At 38.9% G+C, this 22890-nt stretch overlaps 2 protein-coding genes across 4 annotated transcripts; one reads left to right on the top strand and one right to left on the bottom strand.

The window, feature by feature from the left end:
- Nucleotides 1-893: 893 nt before the first annotated feature.
- Nucleotides 894-10699, bottom strand: LOC131981081 (leucine-rich repeat-containing protein 52-like). The gene is made up of 2 exons (XM_059345378.1): nucleotides 9706-10699; nucleotides 894-2338 (listed from the first exon to the last, which is right to left on the bottom strand). The coding sequence occupies exons 1-2, from the start codon at nucleotides 10352-10354 to the stop codon at nucleotides 2010-2012; spliced, it is 978 nt and encodes a 325-aa protein (XP_059201361.1). The 5' UTR covers nucleotides 10355-10699; the 3' UTR covers nucleotides 894-2009.
- Nucleotides 10700-14846: 4147 nt separating this feature from the next.
- mgst3a (microsomal glutathione S-transferase 3a) lies at nucleotides 14847-22582 on the top strand. 3 transcript variants are annotated; one of them, XM_059345407.1, is made up of 6 exons: nucleotides 14847-14951; nucleotides 19743-19869; nucleotides 20646-20719; nucleotides 20852-20909; nucleotides 21687-21759; nucleotides 21850-22582. In XM_059345407.1, the coding sequence occupies exons 2-6, from the start codon at nucleotides 19753-19755 to the stop codon at nucleotides 21990-21992; spliced, it is 465 nt and encodes a 154-aa protein (XP_059201390.1). In that variant the 5' UTR covers nucleotides 14847-14951; nucleotides 19743-19752; the 3' UTR covers nucleotides 21993-22582. The 3 variants fall into 3 exon arrangements, with proteins under 3 accessions (XP_059201390.1, XP_059201391.1, XP_059201389.1); XM_059345408.1 differs by lacking the exon at nucleotides 14847-14951 and adding an exon at nucleotides 18991-19307 and having other exon boundaries at nucleotides 19753-19869; XM_059345406.1 differs by lacking the exon at nucleotides 14847-14951 and adding an exon at nucleotides 18997-19307.
- The last annotated feature ends 308 nt before the right edge of the window (nucleotides 22583-22890 follow it).

Here is a 22890-nt window from a genome sequence, read left to right as displayed (position 1 = left end):
CTTCTTAAGGTTAAAGAACTCAGGTGCATGGATACTTTTAAAGACAGAATCTCAAATGATTGCACTTAAGATCTTTTATATGTAAATCCTGTTTCCTCCTTTAATTAATTGAATTAGCTTGTACACACCTAATGGCTAAGGCTTTTTGGTGCATCAACAGTGCATGCAGAAACAGATAGGACACTGCACTCAAACCAGATACCCAACAAAGAGAGGATGAAGTAGAAATCAATTATCACACTCTCCTGTTCACTTGCCACCCTGCAGGGCCCGCTGCCAAACAGACCTCAGCAGTTGGCACATGCTGGCTCTCAACTTCACAAACACATCTTCAAACAAGTGCCTCCACTGCAGTTTGTTTCTGGGCTTATAGATGAGCGATGTTCTCTATCAGTACAAAACCACACACCACTAGACCAACACACATTTATTCATCAACACTGACATAAATGCATTGTATAAATGCATTTAATCCTCTCCTCCCATATCTATGAGTAGAATGACCTCACCACTTTACTCACATAGTCTTATTCCTACTATGCTTGTTGCCATTGTGGAGGTCCACTGGTGATTTGTTTGTGTGCAAACAATGCTTTTGAGAGTCTAGAGATAGACTAATTAGTGGTGGGTGTATCTATCCAATTTGTGACATTATAGGTTAGTAATAAAATGTATAATGTCAATGTCAATTGCTCAAAATATGATGGTCTAAACTGGACTTGGTTGAGTATTGCTACTCATTTATTGGTTGTAGCTGCACCCAGTTGGTGGTTAAAATAACACTTTGACATTTTAGGAAATTTGATTTCTTGCCAACAGTTAGATGAGAAATATTGATACCACTTTCTTATTTGTTATTTAAATATTACTGGAATCAGGAATTCTTATCTAACTCTTGGCAACACGGAAGTTAGGAATAATCCTTGACCATTGATGGTACCCAACCAAAATCAGCTGATTACTAGCTAAAACATTCTTTTCGGTTACCAGCATGGCTAATGTAGGCTCCTCTGTCAGCCACTATGAAACCCTGTCTCCATACGTTCCTTTACAACAAAGCTGCACTCTCAATCACATTTTGAGGAAAACACATTTTCTCCTTCATAACGGTTGCAGTTTTTAATTTGGTGAGCATGGTTAACATTGTGAAACGGTCACAGTTTGGTTAATTGTAGGCAACAAAACTACTTTGTTAGGTTTTGGGAAAGATCATGATGTCTGTGTCCCATTGGAAACATTACTCATATTTTATGTTATGATGTATGTAACTCCGATAATTCTTTATTATAACGTAACCAACGTGTTTACAACAGTGGCCGTTATTTTGTTGGATTGTAAACGAACCACATTGAAAAAAAGATCCGTACAAAAATAAACAAACCTGTTCATAAGAATTTGTTGCGTCAGTTAAGAACATTATGTAAGTAATAAGTAAAAAATATGTTTAATAATAAGTCGACTAGATAACTTAGTATTGACTTTTAGTTTAACAGCAGTCTCCTGTGTGAAAGTCTGGTGTTTGTTTGACATCCTCCTTACGCAGACATCCATGGACTTTGATTGGAAACGTATTTGTGCAAAGTCAAACACAAACATAATCCATAATAATCTCATGATCTCAAGCTAATTGAGAATGCAGTTTAGTTATATGGAAGCATATTTTTTAGGATACCACACACACACAGTACAGTATGACCACATCCTAGTCAAATATTCCAAAATAATAATAAACTATAAAGCATGGTGATACATATCTCACATAGTCAGTAACCCAAGGGCTGTGGACCTCCACAATAGCAGCCAGAGTGTGTTACATCACCTGAAAGCCCACTACAAATGAGAAAAATGGCATTTTACATTTGTGTTGAATCCTCGCTTTTCTCTTTCAGAGCCGAGCCCGTTAAACCGACTCAGTTTGACTGGACTGTAATTAGACTTCTCAGATAGTCCTAGAAGTTGACAGGAGGCACTGTGGGAATTCTTGACGGGCAGAGAGGGATTTAACGTTTTTAAACAGTATGTGACGTTTTTAAATTCCCGTTGCCATGGTCACTCCTGGCCCGTGAGGTACGACCTGTCTCGCTAGATTCTTCCTCGTCGTCTGGATCCACCTGTTCGTCTTTCTTCTTGATGTAGCGCTCATAGAGCACCATAATGACGCCCATCACCCAGGCCGACACGGTGCCGGCAGCGAAGATCACAAAGCCGATGGCGACAAAGAAAAGGTAGTCCCATGAGCCCAGAGTCTGGTGACATAACGTCCGTAGCTGGATGCCCACCTCCCCCAGACGACGGCCCTGCATGTCGGCAGGTGAGCCACACACCGTCTGGCCCTCATCTGTCACACAGACACACATCAAGAAGAATGATTCAGGATTAGTCATAGCTCAAAAGAATGCATCAACATATTTGGTTTGGAAAAATAATGTACAACAGTGAAGTGCAAAAATGCATTTCCCTCTTTTCTCATACGTAAACATTTCAGCCATAAACAGGTCAGCTGTCCTGGAGTGAGATGGATGGATGGATGGATGGATGGATGGATGGATGGATGATAGAGGGATGGATGGATGATGGATGGATAATAGATGGATGGATAGAGAGATAGATAGATGGATGGATGATTGATGGATGGATGATGGGTGAATGGATGATGGATGGATGGATAGATAGATGATAGATGGATGGTTGGATGGATGGATGATAGATGGATGGATGATAGGTGAATGGATGGATGGATGGATGGATAGATAGATGGATAGATAGATAGATAGATAGATAGATAGATAGATAGATAGATAGATAGATAGATAGATAGATAGATAGATAGATAGATAGATGATAGATAATGGATGGATGGATAGATAGATGATAGATGGATGGATTGATGATGGATGGATGGATAGATAGATGATAGATAGATGATAGATGAATAGATAGATAGATGGATGGATGGATGATAGATGAATAGATAGATAGATGGATGATGGATGGATGATAGATCATCATGATTTTAATCTCATAATTATGACTTCTAGTAATATATTTTCAGTTTCTTTAGAGTGCATACTGCTGATCTCCTTTGAATATATCAAATAACTTTGCTCACATACAGCAAACATACACAGTCTTGGCATATCATTTTCATAAATCTATATAATTATTTAAAGGACCCTTTGATGTTGTGAGAGTTGTGACAAAACACACCAGTAACTTAGCAAGGAAAATATTAAGCATTAAACAGCAGCCTACTGAATAATTCATATATTACTTTATATCTTTTGCATTTTTAAGTGGCAGAAAAAAAGAGAGCTGAAGATATCCATGACATATTCAGGCTCATAGGAAACTGTAATAGCATAACAATGTAGCCTCCTACGAGGATTATTAGGAGCTTCACGTGTACTAGAGTTGGGTCGATTTGGTGCAAAAAAATCACGGATGAATTATTCAAAAACTCCTTTCTCCCCCACTGGATTAGAGAGTGACTTGGGCCTTTGTGTCTGCCTGAAACCACAGATAATAAGGTTTCTCATCACCAGGCACCGGGTATGACTGCGACTAAGACCTTGCTGAAATCCACCAAATCCTAATAAAATGTTGAGCTCCTTCTCTTTCAGAAAACTACAGTAGATGGATACAAGTTTAAAAAGGCCCATCCGTCATATACACCACATGATTGATGTTGAGCTCGGCAGCAGCTGATGAGAGGCATTTCTCAGAAAATAATCCTGAAGCCTGGCTGAGTCTTTTGTTAATGCCGGCGGAAACCAGCACAACACAACAGAATGTTTCCATCTCCATACGGCCACTGTTTTTAATTGGCTTCTGGTTTTTCAAAGCTTTTGTGCAAGGGGGAAGTCCCGCTGGGAGAGATCAAAAGACTTGGAAGTTTTTGCACAGGGAACAGTTTTCTGTAACCCTGTTTCTACACCAACATCCCTAAAATATGCATCGTTCTTTTGCTGGCATATGTCGCTGTGGAATAAACGTGGTTTGTGCGTACATGTAGACATAATGAATACAGGAGCATCTGCAGAATCTGCATTATGATGTGCTGCTTAACTTGCACCCTGTAAGATACTTTTGGAAAAGGTTAACCATGACAGAATAATTATGTATTTTGTAGTGCATATTTAATATCTTAGAAAAATAATGCATCAATATTTTGTTATAGATATGTTGTTGTTGTTGTTGTTGTTGTTGTTTTTCTCACTATCTGAGAGTTTGATGAGTTACTGGTAAGAATTATTTTAATTTTGACAAATTTCTTGTTTCATGCATTGTCTGCGGAGGCCCACACTCTCATTACACTTTTAAGTGGCCCTCAAACTTCTCAAGCTCAAGTAGCCCTCCAATGACTCCCCGTCATGTTCCAAATGTGTCCATTTAAAATGATTTCAATGACAATGAGAAGTGCATAGTACATATTGTTATAAAACAACTAAATTGTCATTGTTTGGTTTGGTCAACTACCACTTGAAGTGGAACTATTTAGCCATTACTTTTAGCTAACCATTTATGTATTATTTTACTGAACACCTTTTTATCCACTAAACTAATCATTTTAACTATGTCCTCACTTCTTTTTGCTAAATTAACTATTTAAACCATACTCACGATTAACACCCTTATTTATCCATTAATCTTAGCTAACTATTTCACCTGTTTGTTCATTAATTTAGGTCGTTTCACATGCTGATCCATTCATTCTAGCTAATAAGTTCATGTTAGCTTGTCTTAGCTAATCCCTTTAGCCATTTATCTCTCACTTTTAGCTAACTATTTAAACTGTTTATCCTGTTTTAGCTAATCATTTTCACGGTAATCTTTATTACACCTGTACTTTAAGATAACTATTTAATCAGTTTATCCTGTCTTGGCTTATCATTGTACAGCTGATCTTAATTTGCTTTTAGCTAACAAAAGCAATTTCTATTTCTTGAAGATCTTAATTTGATTCTCTTTGGTGGCACCTTTGCAATAAACTGTAATGGCAGCTGTGTTTTTGGATCTTAACTTCACCTTCACTTGTTTTAAAGTTTCCTTGGTATTCATCGCTCTTTCCTTTGTTTGTTTCAGCCATAAGGCTGAATCCCATTACCACCCGTTCCCCCACCGCCTTGTTTTTGCACGTTCATGTGAGTGGTAGGGCTGTCTTAATTCTCATTTGGGTTAAGGGCTAGGGCCAAGGCGTAGAGCTACGTAGCCCTTGAAATGAAGCCTTCGAAAGACCACACTTTAAAGGGATGGCTTTGAGGAATTTCCCAGCATCCCCAAGTAACCTCTCAGCGAAGTTTAAAACTGGCAAACTTTTAGGCAGCGATGACTCAAGCCAAGGAGACACACAAATGTAAGCATTTTCAACATTTTGATCATGCTTGGTCATGTAATGATACTATGTTCAAGCGATTTCTAATTGACAAGTTTGTTTTGAATCACTAGTCAAGTCTGTTTGTTTTGAATCACTAGTCAAATCTGTTTGTTTTGAATCACTAGTCAAGTCTGTTTGTTTTGAATCACTAGTCAAGTCTGTTTTGAATCGCTAGTCATGTCTGTTTTGAATCACTAATCAAGTTTTTTTGAATCACTAGTCAAGTTTGTTTTGAATCACTAATCAAGTTTTTTTTAATCACTAGCCAAGTTTGTTTTGAATCACTAGTCAAGTTTTTTTTAATCGCTAGTCAAGTCTGTTTTGAATCACTAGTCAAGTTTGTTTTGAATCACTAGTCAAGTCTGTTTTGAATCACTAGTCAAGTTTGTTTTGAATCACTAGTCGTTAGTCGTAGCCGATGCTAATATTCTGGTGCTCCTTTCGTGTAGGTGTCTAGCTAGCTGCTATCACTATTTGTTGAGATAACATATCCGATAACTCTTGACATGACAAGTTGAGATTTTAAGTTAGTATGCAGTGAATTTGTTATTACTTTCCCTCAGTTGATTATACCGGCGCTCTGCTATTGTTAGAACTAGTATACTGCGATGCTACGTGATTCGCTTGTCAAGCTGGCTTAGCTGTGTTCCTTTCCCCTTTTTCTTGTGTGGACGGTATTTTGGTTTGTGTTGATGCAACTTAAATTGCCGCCTCTGTTGACGAAACAGCCCGCGAGTGTCAAGTGATGATGATGGAGGGGTGTCTAATTTTTTAGAGGAAGGTTCTTACCCCTACCAACATCAACTCTGTATTGAGGGGCAAGGGGAAGACTCAGACAGAGGGGTAGAGGAAGCGGTGGTAATGGGATTCAGCCTTCCTTTAAACCACCACTTTGATATAACTTTGTCCAACTTCTCTGCCTGCTTGCTAAATAGTTTCTATCAGTAGCAACACATGGTGTTAAGGTGTTATAACTGACTCAGGCTGGTGGGAGGTGTGATTTGACGGAGGGTGAGAGGGATCATGCCGTAGCTTTCAATCAAATCACTTGATAAGTTAATTTCATTGGCTGACAGAGATGTACTCTTTCCTAATATTTTATTCATTCAGTGCATAAATCTCCGCTCTTATCCTCAGACAAGCTCTTCTGCGGCTCACAGATCTGAAAACGAGCGTGCAACTGAAGAACACGAGGACAGTCAGCCTCTCTAAGCTCTATCTACCACAGAGAATTCAAAGCGTACTCTGATCCTCTCAACGGCTGCTGTTCTGTTGTGCACTCTTCACACAATATGCTGTTAGACTATAACAAACACACACAACCATGCATGCACACATGCACACTCCCTCTTTCACACACTGTAAATACATGCACAAACCCCATCCACGAGACTTAACTTCCCATTTCCTATCTCTGTCCTTGCAGAGTCTGTTAATGTGTGTGTGCACGTGTCCTTGTGTGTGTGTACGTGCCTGACAGCTAGGAAGGAAACCCTTCTGGCTTCTCCCCCACTCTCCCTCCCTCCCCCCTAAAGGGACTGGCATCAAAGAAGAGGGCTTTCCCTCCTTCCTTCCCCCATCCACACTCTGCTCTATTTCTAGACACTCTCCTTATATAACAGCTGAGAGAGTGCTAATCTAGCCAGGAAGGCGAGACAGAAGAGAATCTGTTGGTTCCTTCCTGAAGCTTTCTGTCTCTTGTGCACGCTCACTCGCTTGCAATTGATGCGTTTCCCTAAATCGAGGAGACAAGCGAGCCGTGTTGCATGAACCAGGTGAGACCCAGACGAGAGTTAACAAGGCTTTGGAGACAGAGCTTGCAGCTGAAAGCACAGCCGTCTCCAGGATGTTATCCTTCTGTTTTCCCCCCTCGAGCACCAAAAGTGTGCGTTATCTGCGTTTGTGTGTCTAAATGCATGAATGAGTGAATGTGTGTTGCTGAATTTGAGTGTGTGTGTGGCTCTCCACATGCTCTGGGAGTTTAAACGAGAATGAGGTATTGCCTGTGCTGTCTGCTTGAAAAAGATGGGCAGACTGTGTGTATACATAACAGAGGTAGAGAATGTGTGAGTATCTGTCCGCCTTCTCCCTTGCTGGCAGCTGTCACTGGAAGAGGCTCTACTCCAAATTAAGCGAGACAAAAGGCAATGAGCTGCAGGAAAATAGGACAGCTCTTGCAGGACTTGTTTTGGACTCGGCCTAAGCTGCACAGGGACCATGGTGAACTATAATGTGTGTGTGTGTGTGTGTGTGTGTGCGTGTGTGTGGGAGAGGGAAGCAGGGGATGCCTTTTTAGTAAGCGTGGCGGGTGTATTATAGCAATGGTGTTAGAATTATGACTGGCTTCTTCCTCAGTAAGACGCACTATAAATAGCAGCTGCCCTTTTGCATAGTGACACATCCACACCAAAGCATAAGCATAAAGTAAGAAAGATTGTTGAATATCAGACACATCTGTCAGCTTGACAGTAATAAAACAAAGGAGTGGATCAATATTTGATGGTGCAACTATGAGCCATTAATCACATCTGCAGCACAGTACGGATGGCTGGTTAAAATAGAGATTGATTACTCATTTCGAGATAAAAGACTCTTGTTTTCCCATCCCAAACTGCAGAAAGCAGAGCTGAATTAATCACCACAGTTTCCAAGAAGAGAAATCTAATGGCTCCGTGCCTCTTTAACCCTCTCACTGATGTTTCTGTGGTGCTGGAGTATAAGAACTCAGGCTGGTCTCTGTAAAAATTACATTCCCATACAACAAAACTGAATTTTAACGTTTGTTTTTGATGTATCACCAATATGTTTCTAATCAAAGTCTGCATATGGAGGAGGTCAGGTTTGATGGGACCAACCATCAAAGCTACCTAAGATAAGTATTTCATGCACGAAACATACTTTACTTAGATACAGTAACATTTAATAAGTAATGTAACAAACGTGCATCTTAACTCAAACTATGATGTTTCCCTAAATCTAACCAAGTTGATTTGTTTCAATTCACAACATTAACCATGTATAACACTGCAAACATGATCTTGGAGGAAAAAAGTGTCAGAATTCAGAAAAGAATTCAGTGTTATCTGGAAACTTCATTTTTAGGAGACAGGGTTGCGACACCAGAACGGTTCTATTGTCAGCCAGTACCAGACTACCCCTTGGACCCCAACATCTTCACTCTTACTGTGTTTTCACTGGTTACTGCTGATTTCACTAAAACTGTATTTGGGTATTTACAGCACTACACTAACTGACAGGATGAGGGCCTTAAAGTGGTTCCTGCCCAGGCTGATCTCATGAACAGTTAGTTATATAATGATTATTCATACCAAAAGCAATGCTCTGAATTTTGTAGCTACCAAAAGAAAATGTGTCTGTTTATGTTGCAAACAGACAGCAAACACATTTAGGGCTCTGAACCAGGACAAAGATGTTCCTGTCCCATCTTAACTGCATTCAATGGTTCTATATAAATGTAGTTATTTTAAGCCAAATTGCACTTTTTCCTAAGTTTAAACGAGTGGTTTTATTGCCTAACCTTAAGTACATCCATATGCCAATGTGGCCCACATGTTTAAAACATTAACTGTTATTTTGTATGATATATCAAACGATATTATATTGCCTTACATAAATTTTCAAAATATATCAAACAAACCCATTCATAAGAACATGTCCTGCTGTCTTGTAAAGGGCGTCTGTATATCAAAATCTAATTTAAAAATTTTTAGGATTTCAGATTTTTCTCTTATTCTGAATTGAAGGGTTTAATGAAATTACCACTAAACCATCCACATTCCAGAAGGAGTAGAAGGGATTGGGGTCATAGGCTGCAACACCTTAATCTGGCAGGAAGGATTTTTTTCAACAATCTGCCACTCAAAAAGTTGGTCTTATTAATTTTTTATAACTGATATAATGAGCACTAATAAATTATTTATTTACCACTCATAACACCATTAAATACAACTTAATAACATGCATAAAGGTTGCATTATCAGGAAGTGGATCTATTCTATTTTATTTACTATTTAAATGTAACTTTCATGACTAATAATGCACTGTGCAGGCTATGGAAAGTGCTAAGTAAACTTTGATCTTTTGGTGGTATGCAGGCCGATTATTGAGGGCAACCACCAGCGAAAGGCCAATAGTTTACATAAGCAGGTCTTATCTAATAATTAATAACTGGAGCAGCAGCCCTTATATGATTGGCTCCCTGGGGCCAATCCACTTAATACTCAGGAAACAGCAACAGTAAAAGGTCAAGTTGTAATTATGTCACCTTTTATGACATTAGAATAAAATATAATGCAAAATGGATAAAAAACCTTGGAACTTGAAGCCCTCCAGATGGACCCACAGGCACAGGTCCTCGTTGTCGCACTCGCAGCTCCACGGGTTCCCGCTGAGCCCCACGGAGCGCAGGGCTGGCAGCGCGATCAGGGAGGTGATGTTGACGACTGTCAGGTTGTTCCGACTCACGTCCAGCACCTGGAGGGCTGCGTTTTCCGCAAAGGCGTCCTGGTGAATCTCCGAGAGCCCCGGGTTGTCGGTCATCCTCAGCATCACCAGGCTCGCCAAGGGACCGAACGTTCTGTCCTCGATCCGGGTCAAGGTGTTGAAGGAGAGGTCCAGGTAGGCCAGCTTCCGTAGATTCCCAAACGTGGACTCGGATATCTCCGTCAGCGAGTTGTTGCTGCAGTCCAGGTACACCAGATCGGAGAGGTAGTTGAGCGCTAGCGGCGGCAGCTCCACAATACGGTTGTTGGAGATGATGAGCTGCCGCGTGGCCAGCGGCAAGTTGACCGGGAAGGTGGTCAGGTGCTGCCCGGCACATTGAACCACCAGCTGGTCATCACACACGCACCTGTCCGGGCAGCCCGAAGCGAGCACCGGGGATGAGGTCACCCCCGCGGTGAGGAGGAGCAGGACTAAGAGCCGCAAGGGTTGCGCGCTTGGCTGCGGGGCAAGACGCATGACACCGCCGAGGGCTTCATCCACCCCGTTTGGAGAGAGTCAGACGCGGTCACATTCTTCATTGATACATCCACACCAAGTTGTTTGTCTCAGAAATGATTTCCACAGAGGTCAAACCTAACGCTTGCCCGTGGCAACCTCTTGCGCGTAAATGTCTCAGTTCATCCTGTCGTTGGTTTCTGGGTCCAGCGCGCCTGGAACTTGACAACCAGATGCCTTCATGCTGTTTCAAAGTTCATTAATTTATCGGCTTTCCTCCAGCACAACACGGATATTCACACATTAGAAACACTCACAACGTCCTCTCCTGCTGCGCTGCTTGCACCGATCACGGTCAGTGGTTCCACTACATGTTTGCCATCCTCTCGCTCTCCGAAACTGAATCCAAATGAGGGGGGCGCGCTGAGCTGCGCGCGGGTAGGGGTGGGGGGTGCGCTGTGGAGTGATCTCGCGCTTTGGAGTGAGCTGGAGCGAGAGGTGAAGCTCCAGGATGCAAAGCTAATGGAAGTTATTTGTATTTATGTGTTTTTAAATGTATTTTATTTGAATGCATTTTATTTTATTTATGGAAAATTGAATCCATATATATTTGAAACTTAATATTTGATAATAATAGAAAATATAATAAAGGTGACCTACAGTGCCACAGCTGCAGGCACAGGGATCACCATGTACACATGCCTCAGGTGTGTTTGTGTGTGTGTGCGTGTGTGTGTGTGTGTAAAAACATGTGTCTGAGCATGTAAACATCCAGAAAACATCTGTTTGTTGGCATTTGCGCTGGTGTGTGTGTGTGTGTGTGGAGGCAGAACAAAAAGCAGGTGCACCCGACACCTGGGGAGCATATTGTATGTGCTGTGAGATGAGATCACATGGGTTTTTAAGGCTTTAGTAACCAGAGAGCGGGTCAGTGATAACAATGTGTTGAGAGGGGGGATCCCTATCAGCCCATCTACACCTCTCAGACCTATTTGTGCAATGAGGCTTTTACAATAATGTCAGACATATCAGCCACAGGCACCCGATTCAAACCATACTCAGCACACAGCCAGCCAGCCAGCAGATGGGACGAGATGAGATGGGACAGGGTGGTCTCAGGCAGCAGTTGTTTTCCTCCTCGCTCCAGTCTCAGTATGAGTCCTGAGTCTATTCTTGGTTCTCTGTGTAGGTGTTGAAGTGCTGAATCAGACTCAGCATGATGGAGGAGGAGGAGGACAGATGTGCCGCTGACAGTCCGTGAAAGAAACTACCCCGAGTCGACAGTCAGCAACCCGCCGCGCACTGACCTCGCTCTTCTGCTCTCTCACACACATCCCCAGAATGCACCATTCCCCCTGAATGTATCCCCCAGCGCCAGAAAATAGAGCGCGAGGCCTGTAGGCATATATAACCTAATGCTTTTTCACACTTGCCATCCTGTGGACTGAACTAATCCACACAGCTGTTTTGTGTCAAGGATATTCAGTGACTTTATGAGGACATCTAGTGACGAATGCCTGGTAATGTTTTACACAGTGAGCAGACACCATGCAACAGTCTTCTTTCCTCATGCATGGTGTGCAGCTTGATTGGTAATGACCCTAAAATAAGCAGTAGCCCACTCATCACTTATGCTGTTCAGGCAAAAATGTATTTTAAATTCTGGAGATGCTAAAGTTTCCAAATATAAAATGTTTAGCAATCAAAACTTGTCTTTGGTAGAGTCTTAGACTTCCTTGTATACACTTTGTAGCTCCATTGGGGAGTTAGAAAAATATGACAAAAAAATTCTGCAAGACTTGGTAGAAGAAGATGATTCAAACAGACTAAACTAGGATATGTCCTTGCGGTCTACATACAAACAAACTACACTAAGACAAGCCAGTAGAATAGTAACAGACCCATCCCATGTTCTACAGTACCAGCTCCTGTCTTATGGTCGGAGATTCTGATTACATTTTTAAATAAAACTTTTAAATAGTGGCAGATAAGGAATACACATTGCATGATCCTTGTTTTTAATTAGTTGGATTTTTTGTTTTTATTTTTGGAAAGTGGGATTAACTTTATGTCTTTATTTGGATTCACAATTCCTCCAAGAATCATAGCAACTTGATCATTTCATCATATGTACATACATGCATAGTCTTTTATAATAAACCATAAATAAACCATTCAGAATCAGAAAGGCCTTTTTATCATCCTGTGTCTTCAAACATTACATTCCAAGAAATAGGGCACTCAAACATTTCCCATACTCAATTTTCACAAGGTTTACCTTCCAGTTTGAGTTTGTTATTTATGGTAATATGTTTCAATGTTCTGTTTGATACAATATTTATTTATTAACACCTTTGTCTGTATCATTTGGGGTTTCTTTGTATGTTGAAGGTGGTCTTTTATAGCTGCAGCATCGGTGAGACGGCCAGGACAAATCTGCCACCCTATGGGACAACAACAATAGTCTTGATCTTGACCCTCTGGAGTCACAGATCACACTGGCATTATCAAATTACATGACTTTTTCATGATGTCACAATATAAAGAGGGAGCCCTGCCACCAACTTCCCATTTAAAATACTGGCTTGAAACTCCATGCCAGTTTTTGTTTGATGATGATATGCCAAGTAAAACCGGAGATAAGGTCAAATATATTTAGTATAAAAATATAGAACTAGATGTTATCCTCATTTTATGTCTCATATGTTGTATTTACCACCTTTTTGTTCACATTTGCAACATTTAAAATTCTTCATTGAGCATGGTTGTGCTTTGAAAGTTTAAAAAAAACATTTTCAAAATCAGATCTTCTTTGTGTGTTTTTTGCGGTTTAAAATGTCGATCCAGTAAGTCAAAGTGAAAAAATAATTATCAGGTCATATAGATGAGGTTGTGCTGAAAAATGGATACCAACATGGCATTATAAACATTTTTAAGTTGTATTAACAGGCAGAATGAAAAGGATTCAAAAGTGGACAAAATAGCCCAAGACTCTAAAGGGTTACACAAAAGAGGAAACATTTATTTGAGTCAAAGAAAAGACCAGAAAAACAGGCTAATTCATCTACATCATTAACCAACAAGGTTGGTCCTGACAGCAACCACAACTTTAACTGCAAGTAGCAGTAAAACCCTTTCTGGCTGAGTGGCACATCCACTTGTTGCCATCACACAAAACTGATCTGTCCAATATACTGGCTGCTTTTTTTCTTCATGAAAACATAAACACTGCCATATCTTCATCTATATTCTCATAATTTCATTCTTATCCTAAACACGCATGAAAACTTAAAAGTGCAGTGTAAAAATGCACAAAATTACTTATTGCAATTAATTTTGGTCTGCTGTTCTTGCACTGAAAAAAATAGAAATCACAGTAAGTGGTTATTTTTTATTTGCTTCAAACCTTTTGTATTCCTATTTATACTGTTATACATGGATTTGAGCGTGAAATATGTGAAGTTACTGCACTGTAAACATATTTAAAATCGCAGTTTCATCATATCTGGTTAAGTGCACGGTCTTACATGTGGCCCTGTGATGTGTCCATGAAAAATTATGGCCCGCTCCAGCATTTAAATTGCCCATCCCTGTTCTACATCAACAAATGAATCACTAAATGTAAAGAAAAAGCTGAGCACACTGTGAGACGAGGGTGTAGATTTCTTTGTTTTTGATAATCTCTTAGTAAAGCGTGCCACCCACGTTTTAACCTTTGCACAGACTTGTTTTACGCATTAATTTTTGTGGTTTACTCGCATTCATAAAACCTGTTTTTGTTATAACAACATGACATGTCATGTGGGTTGATCTCCTTCCAAGTATAGGTGCGTTATAGGTTAAACAGGGACAAAAAGGACACCATCAGAATGACATGGCAAAATATAATCTAATATGGTATAACATATTATATGAGACCTATTTTTATTCCTTGGCTTTTTAACACTGCGTGAATTTTGTGGTCCTCTGTGTCTTTTATTTATTTTATTTATTTTACTACTTTTAACTACGTCTTTTATTTTATTTTACTATGTTTATCTGTTTGATTGTATTGTTTTATTTATGGCATCATTTTAGATTTATACACTTATTTTTTATTGCTGATTGGTATATGGAATTGTTTGTTTTATTGTTGATTTTATGTACAGCACTTTGGAGACGTTTGTGTTGTTTAAATGTGCTATACAAATAAAGGGGATTGGATTGATTGGATTGGATATAGAATATAACACTATAACATTATGCAGTGGTGAGTCTGTGTCTGCTGAACAAGAGACGGTCCTAACAGTGACTTTAACCTGACCTGATATGTGATACAGGAAACTCCTTGCTGTCAGATCTCTGGTCACCTCAATGGAGGGCAAATGTTTTGGCTGCCTTCCAGTTAGGTTTACTGGGATCAGGGCACTGGTATTGCACACTTGCTCACTGGCACTGTGCTTACTGCACTTCAAAAGGATGGAGCCACAATTAATGTTATTACTTTCACCTGTGCTCTTCCTGTTGTGCCAAGTCAAAATGTCAGTCATAAAAAAGGCAGTAAAAGCTGACACTGGCAGATTATTGGACGCCTTGTTGAATATCTCTATCAGTCATGCACGGAACAAATTTTTTCCAGGTAACTGGACTCTTAGACCCATCATTTTGTAAATGCAATATCTGATAATTATTAACCATAGTGAAAAATCTATTCCATAAATCTTTTAAAACAATGATAAATGTAGAGTAGGAGGTGACAATCTGTGAGACAATCTGTCTTACAACTTGCTGGGTGAGATAAGTTTTTTCACTTTGTAAAGGAAATGAATGGATGTTTTGTGGAAGGGAAACCAAGCCCTCTGCTTGGCAGACACGCTGTACTTTAGAGCAGCCATTCTCAACCTTGGGGTCGGGACCCCAATTGGGGTCGCGAGATGATATCTGGGGGTCGCCAAATCATTTTGGAAGTCAGCTCTGTCTTCTTTGGTCATTTAATGTCTTTTTTTGGTCATTTTGTGGGGGTTTTTTAGTCATTTTGTGTCTTTTTTTGATAATTTTGTGGTCAATTTGTGTCTTTTTTTGGACATTTTGTTTCCTTTTTTGGGCCTTTTTGTGTCTTTTTTGGTAATTCTGTGTCTTTTTTTGGTAATTTTGTGTCTTTTTTAAATAATTTTGTCTTTTTAGTAATTTAGTGTCATTTTTTTGGTAATTTTGTGTCTTTTTTTAATAATTTTGTGTCTTTTTTGGTCATTTTGTTTCTTTTTTAAGTATTTTAGTTTTCTTCTATCATTTTGTGTCTTTTTTGGTAATTCTGTTTATTTTTTTGGTTGATCGGGGGTCGCGGACAACATGCATGTTAAATTGGGGGTCGCGACTCAAAAAGGTTGAGAACTACTGCTTTAGAGCACTGGGGCCAGATTCACAAAGCATTCTTAAGAAAAAAATGCTTCTTAAGTGCCACTTTTTGCTTAACTTTGCTCTTTAGACAAAATGTATTAAGATTTAACAAATGAGATTCTTGAAAACAAAGTTCTTAGATTTCTTCTCATATTTCTTCACAACTTTAAGAGAAGCCCTCAGCGGTCTGAAAACAGCTACAGTGAAAAGAAAAGTCTTGATATGTATTTACTTGAAACTTCCAAATTTCAACCCTAGAGAATGTTGGAGGATATTACATACTGCCAGAATGTATAAATGTGAAAAAAGTTGCTTTTTTTCTCGTAAATCTGTGACTTTTTTCCACGCAGATTTGCCACTTTAAATCTCTTAAATCTGCGACTTTTTTTCTTGTAGATCTGCCACTTTAATATAGTAAATTTGCAACTTTTTTCTCGAAATATCTTTATTTTTTATTTTGGATATCCACTGAAGTTACCAAATACGGTTCTTCGCCCGATAAAGGGTTAATATTGAGTTTAGCCCTAGACAATGTGTTAGCAAATTTTGTTCATTGAAGTTGGTCAGAGTAGATTTTTTGTGAATGTATCACATAAATCTTATTCTGGCAGTTGACATATAATTGACATGTCCTTTCAGTCTGTGTGACATGTGACACTATTCCTAGATTACACTACAATGTACTCTTAGTAAATCACAGAGGCAGTTGTTGTATTTGATACTACTTAATTAATCATTATGAACATATTATTTAAGTAGGCCAAGTTACTGAAACCATGCAAGTGATCTTGAGTTAAAAATCTAAGAACTTCCTAAGTGAGAAAACTAAGAAGTTCCTAAGAAATAAAACAATTCTTAAGAAAAAAATGGTGAATAACATTTAAGAACATTCTTAGGAACATCCTATTTTTTATCCTAAGTTTTATTTTAAGAACAATTTTGTGAATCCGGCCCCAGGTTCTCAGCCTTTTCAGCTTGGGATGTCTTAAACATAAGAAGTGTCTACTTGTGTTAATTGACAGTTTTCACATTCATATCTGAATCTGAATGGAAGGGAGCACCAGGTGAACACAATCGGTAATTAGGGGAGACAATCAGACAGATGACACATGGGGAAGGGCAAGTGACCTGAAACGAGAGGAGAGTTACTATTTCAAAATAAAACAGGAAATAACAAGACCAGAACACAAAATAAAACACCACCTCACTGCGGTGTGACAGTTTATGAGATTTATGTCCGAGGTGTTTAGAGTCAGGATTCCCTTCTGTGCAATTCATTTAATTATAATAATTTATCCCAAGGATTTTAAACATACAAAGAAACAGACAAAAGTGTTGGACTTCAGACTTTTGCATGCCAGGAGAACTATCACCTTGAATTAGAAGAGCATGGAGGCTCCTTCTATAAAACAGTGGAAAAAAGAACTATCAGAGTGCATCTGACTGACTTACATTACCAAAAGAAAGCTGAAGGAATTTGTACAATTGTGGGAACCATATGTGAACATTATAGCATCTGGAAAATAGGGTCATGAAATTCAAATTATCTTTATTATTATTATGTGTATATGTTTGTATATGGGTGTGTTTATTAGAAAATATGTATGTACATGTTGTTTAGGTATGCATACCTGTGCATGCATGTGTATCTATGTGTGCGTGTATGTATACATACATCAGGGATGGGCAACTGGAGGCCCAGGGGCCACATACGGCCCGCACCCTCACTTGAAGTGGCCCTCAGTACAACTACATGCATTTGAGCATGAAATCTTAAAAGTGCAGTGTAAAATGCACAAAATTACTTCTTGCAATTAATGTTGGTCTGCTGTTCTTGCACAGATAAAAAAGAAATCACAGTAAGTGGTTATTTTTTATTTGCTTCAAACCTTTTGTATTCCTATTTATACTCTTATACATGCATTTCAGCATGAAATATGTTAAGTTACTGCACTGTAAACATATTTAAAATTGCAGTTTATCATATCTGGTGAAGTGCACTGTCCTATATGTGGCCCTGTGGTAGTGTCAATGAGAAATTGTGTCCCCCTCCAGCATTTAAGTTGCCCATGTGGTACATTGATGAGTTGATGAGAAGAAAGGATCACCACCAACTCGTCTTCACTTGTAGTTAAAAAGAATTTATTACAAGAAGAAAGACAGTGTACAAAAAAGCCGAATTTGACAACACCTCTGGAGCCGATGTGAGATGTGTGTCTCTTGGCTCAAAACCCCAACCTTATATCTGTTTCTTTATCAAATGCTCCACATTTCCAAATTGAAAGAATTTGAGAGTTCATCAAAATCACATCTATCAGTATGCTTTACATACAATGGAACCAATGGACTGATTGTTTAATCAACAATGGTCAGCTGTCACACTGAGTGGGCATTACTCTGTTTATCCTGTTGTAACCATCTTGTTCAAAGTCCTTAACACATAGCAGTAAAGAATTTAAAGCTGATAATACACTACACCCATCCCGTACATACACTGGCGGTTCTAGACCAATTTTACTGTGGGGGCCAAGGAGGGGCCAGTGTTTAATCAGAGGGGCACATTAGCACATGAAAAAAATGGCAAAGATGATATTTGAGCATTCAAAATCTTTGAATGTCTTGAAAAAGACACAAAATGACCAAAAAAGACACAAAATGACCAAAAAAAAGACAAAATAACTAAAACAGACACAAAAAAGACACATAAATGACACCAATGACAAAAAAAAGACACAAAATGACCTACAAAGACTAAAAGATGGACAAAATAGCCCTATAAGACTCCATAGAGTTAAACTATTATACAATGTACACATTCTGGGTTCCTTTTGTGTGCAATGAGATATTGTTTGAACAAAAAAAAAGGTTAGAATTGTTCCATTGTTCATTGTTATACATTGACCATTTTATTATTAATTTGACACAGGGGCCACAGCAGGGGCCAAAGGCTTCTTCACAGGGGCAGTGGCCCCTGTAGGCCCCTGTGTAGAACCGCCACTGCGTACATACATCATTTCGTGCAAATCTACCGTTTGTGAATGGGTGTGTGTGTATGAAGGTTTGGGTTCTGCTCTGCATTCTTTATGTATGTTATCATTTACTTTTGTTTGTTCGAATTTTATTGTAAAACTTGAAAACTAATAAAAAATATTGTTTAAAATAAAATAAATAAACGTGTAACTCCTAATAATAATAAAAAACTCTGTTGGGGAAGTGGCTCGGTTTAGCCGGTTACCAAGGTAACGCGCTTACATGACGCAGCAGCACAGCTCACCTGCGGTCCAGGGCGCATGTCAGCAAAGAGGAACTGATTATTTGAGTAAACGTTTCTGTGGAGCACTGAACCGGAAAGCCTCCGTGACATTTAGCACGTATTAGCCGAATATAAGTGATTTAGTAAATAATTCTCTAAAGACAATTGCTGTAGTGCAGGCGGAGGCGGACACCACGCCCTCTGTTTCTCTCTCTGTGTGTATGTTACGTAAGCCTTTACGCACACGGACACATTTGAGCAGCAAACTTCAGTGCGCTCGGTTGTTAGTCGCTGTGTTTGCACCTGAGCGTTACATCTATCAACCTCGTACACTACACCTCTAAGGTAAACTTTAAGCGTTGTATTTTGTGTGTTCTGTGATTTTTTTCCTATGTGCTTCCTCCTAAACTTATTTGTCTAACATTAATGGCGTCGCTAGTCCTCATTTGACCTTTCGTTTAAGGCGTCCTCTCTCTCTGTTGTTGGTTTCACAGCCTCTTTTCTTCTGTCTGACAGATATGTGAAGCATTTTTGTGATATAGGGCAAGGAAGCACATAAGCAGGCGAAAGTTATGCATTCATATGCGTTGAAAACAGCATTTTCTGTCATGTTTTAAGTACAAGTCCTTTCAAAATAAAATGAGCTAGGCTAAAATCACAATTTAAGAGGCATTCCTTTCAAAATGAGTCAAAAGCCGATATGTTGACACTATTTATGTGTATGCACTTTTATTTGGAGTAACCAAAACTAATTCGGCTGTGTTATTTTTCCACTTACAGGTTTGCCAAGATGGTGGTGCTCTCCAAAGAGTATGGCTATGTGGTGTTGACTGGCGTTGCCAGCATTATCATGGTTGGACATCTGGCCATTAAAGTTGGCAAAGCCCGCAAGAAGTACAACATAGAGGTGAGCAGAAGTTTTGGAGTTCAAATAGTCACCCTGTTAAAATAATCGGCTAACTAATTTTTTCAAGTTTTGCAGGAAACACAAAAAACTTCACCAAAAGTGTAACATATGACATTTATTGATCATTTCACTCTAAAAGGATGTAACAAAGGATGGCTACTGGCATAGTAATAACACTGTGTGTTAATTATGCAACTTAAGAGAAATAAATGACTTAGGGAATTTTTTGAACATGCCTTTGTGACTTAAGATAGATATGGTAACACTTTATTTTGAAGGTCACACAAGTCTGTCAGAAACATGACATGACAAGTATCATGAGCATTAATGTTACTTCAAAGTGTCATTAATGTTCATGACACATCCCATGTCACTCTTATGTAGGCACCTTCAAAATAAAGTGTTACAATATCTTGCTTAAGTCACAAAGGCATGTTCAAAAAATTGCCTAAGTCACATTTTATTTTGACTTGGGCATAATAAATCTGCTTAAGTCACACACTTGACATAGGTCATGAGGAGATGATTTAGGCAAAAAAAAATATTTTGTCAAAAAATGATTTAGGCGATTATTTTAAGTGTGACAAAATATTAAGCAGATTAAGCATAGTCCGTTCTTTGTCATTCATCCTGTTTAAGATCTCTACCCACCCATTCAAACGCCACCATGAGAGTCTACAGTTTGTTGACATAGTTTCATGCTTGGGCTGTGCCTTTTTTGGCTCACGTGAAGCGCTTTTAATTGCCTATACAAATAAACTTGTCCTGTCTTGCAGTATCCTCAAATGTACAGTGACGACCCAGAGACTGGAAACATTTTCAACTGCATCCAGCGTGCACACCAGAACACGTGAGCTGAAATATGAACAATACAACTTACATTTGCACACACTTGACTTGATGTTGCATCACGCTGTCATGATTCATAGTAACAATGTTAAAAAGAGGTGAAAGTTAACATGCTGTTATCACCTCTTACCAGCCTGGAGATCTACCCCGCCTTTCTTTTCTGCCTGACAGTTGGCGGCCTGCATTGTCCTGTAAGTTTATTTTTGCACTGTCATACTACTGTAGCACCAACATACAGGTGCATCCCAATACATTAGAATATGATGGAAAAGTCCATTTCCAGTAGTTCAAGTCAAGTAAGTACATTTACTCAAGTATGGTATTTAAGTACAATTTTGAGGTACATGTACTTGAGTATTTCCAAGTTCTATAACTTTATACTTCTATTTCACTACATTTTAAGCAAAATATTGAACTTTTTACTCCACTACATTTAGCTGCCAGTTGTAGTTACTTTTCAGGTCGAGATTTAACATAAAAACATGATCAATTTAAAATGATTAATTTATCTAACTAAAGCTAATATAATTGACCGAGCTTTATATTCCAGTAGTTCAAGTCAAATAGCCCCAACCAAGTATTGAGATTGAGAGATTGCATATAGATGGACATACTTTTCAGAGACCAACATTTTCATATTAAACATACTTTTTTAAAGTTGGTCTTTTGTAATATTCAAATTTTTTGAGACACTGAATTGTAGGTCTTCTTTTAAATGTAAGCCATAATCATTATAATTAGAAGAAATTCAATAAGTTAAGACATGAAATGTTTCATTCTGTGTGTAATGGATCTATATAATGTGTTATTTCCACTTTTGAATTGAATTACTGACATAAATAAAAGTTTCTATGATATTCTAATTTACTGAGATGCACCTGTACATACATAGTTCAAATTATGTGCTTTAATGCCTGAATATTTACTGATTCTGGTAATAATGTATACTCATAAAATCCTTCCCACAGCGCGCTGCCAGTGGTCTTGGACTTGTATGGATCATAGGCAGATTGGTGTATGCACATGGCTACTCTACAGGAGGTAAGAAAATGTTAAGCAGTCTTATGATTTTCATTGTATGCATTTGTACCATAAAACCGGGTTGCTCCTAATATTATTTATCTCAACCAGATCCTAAAAAAAGAATGCGGGGAGCGTTCGGGAACGTGGCTCTGCTCGGGCTGATGTTGACCACCGCCTCCTTCGGCCGCAGCCTGCTGGGCTGGACGGGGCCACGGATGGGCCCCTGGCGTAATGCACACACATGTTGCTAGTCTTCAGGATGGGCTCACTCAGTCATTCACCTTTTATAATCAAAGCAGCTCTATATAACCCCTATGCATTGCACCAGGTTTGCTAACCTCAGACCAAGGTGAAGTTCATGTTGTCAGGTGACCTGACCGGTTCTTCAGGTAGGAAATTCCTCATTTAGTCTAACGGACGGGGTGTAGAAACTGGTCGGCACTCCCACAACGTGCAAGATATGTCGGTTTGTCTTGATAGCTACTTCACCTGCGCCCTGGTTTAGACATGCTTTGTTATCTGGCCTCATAACATGAATTATATTTTACATATTTAGCAACTGACAAATGAACATGCTGTAATAAAACAGGGACACTTCAGAGGGAATTTGACTTTACATGTTTGATGGACTTTGTTCTAGAATAGCATTATATCATGTTGCTGAAAATGTCTGATTTTGCACATTAAGGAATAACTGAAAGTTTGTCAAAAATATTGCTGTTGTTCAGTTAAAAAAACTCTAATCATAATTTTCTTTTTATATAGATGTTTTTCATACTGAAAACATGGTATTGACTGGTCATGCTGATGACATTAAATATTACACATTGGTTATAAATTATCTTGTGCTTTTTTTTATTATTGGGGGGGGTTGAATGGTTTGTTAGCATTGGTATGTGTTTAAAGGAGTGGCTTTCTCTTTTACACTAAGTAATTGTTCAAAGTCCACATTACTTGTCGAGGCAGGTGGATTTATATCTCTGCAGAGTTGTCGGGCTCAGAAGCAGCAGCAGTCGTCACACAGGTTACAATGACACAGCATAACACCCACATGCTGCAGCTGTAAGAGCCTAGACCAGGATACTTAACTACCACTTATGCAAATTGACAGTAATTATTGTCTGGTTCTACTGCACTTTGAACACACTC

Source organism: Centropristis striata, chromosome 11, assembly GCF_030273125.1.
Source record: "Centropristis striata isolate RG_2023a ecotype Rhode Island chromosome 11, C.striata_1.0, whole genome shotgun sequence".
In the NCBI taxonomy this organism is placed as follows: Eukaryota; Metazoa; Chordata; class Actinopteri; order Perciformes; family Serranidae; genus Centropristis; species Centropristis striata.
This window is presented reverse-complemented; position numbering and strand designations above follow the sequence as displayed.

What these genes read in the sequence shown, in the direction of transcription:
- LOC131981081 (XM_059345378.1), bottom strand. Translation starts at nt 10,354, where the DNA reads ATGCGTCTTGCCCCGCAGCCAAGCGCGCAACCCTTGCGGCTCTTAGTC. An exon ending in GGAGGGCTTCAAGTTCCAAG is followed by an intron (nt 2,339 to 9,705) that starts GTTTTTTATCCA and finishes TCTGTGTGACAG; the next exon opens with ATGAGGGCCAGACGGTGTGT.
- mgst3a (XM_059345407.1), top strand. Translation starts at nt 19,753, where the DNA reads ATGGTGGTGCTCTCCAAAGAGTATGGCTATGTGGTGTTGACTGGCGTT. An exon ending in GCAAGAAGTACAACATAGAG is followed by an intron (nt 19,870 to 20,645) that starts GTGAGCAGAAGT and finishes CCTGTCTTGCAG; the next exon opens with TATCCTCAAATGTACAGTGA. An exon ending in CAGCGTGCACACCAGAACAC is followed by an intron (nt 20,720 to 20,851) that starts GTGAGCTGAAAT and finishes ACCTCTTACCAG; the next exon opens with CCTGGAGATCTACCCCGCCT.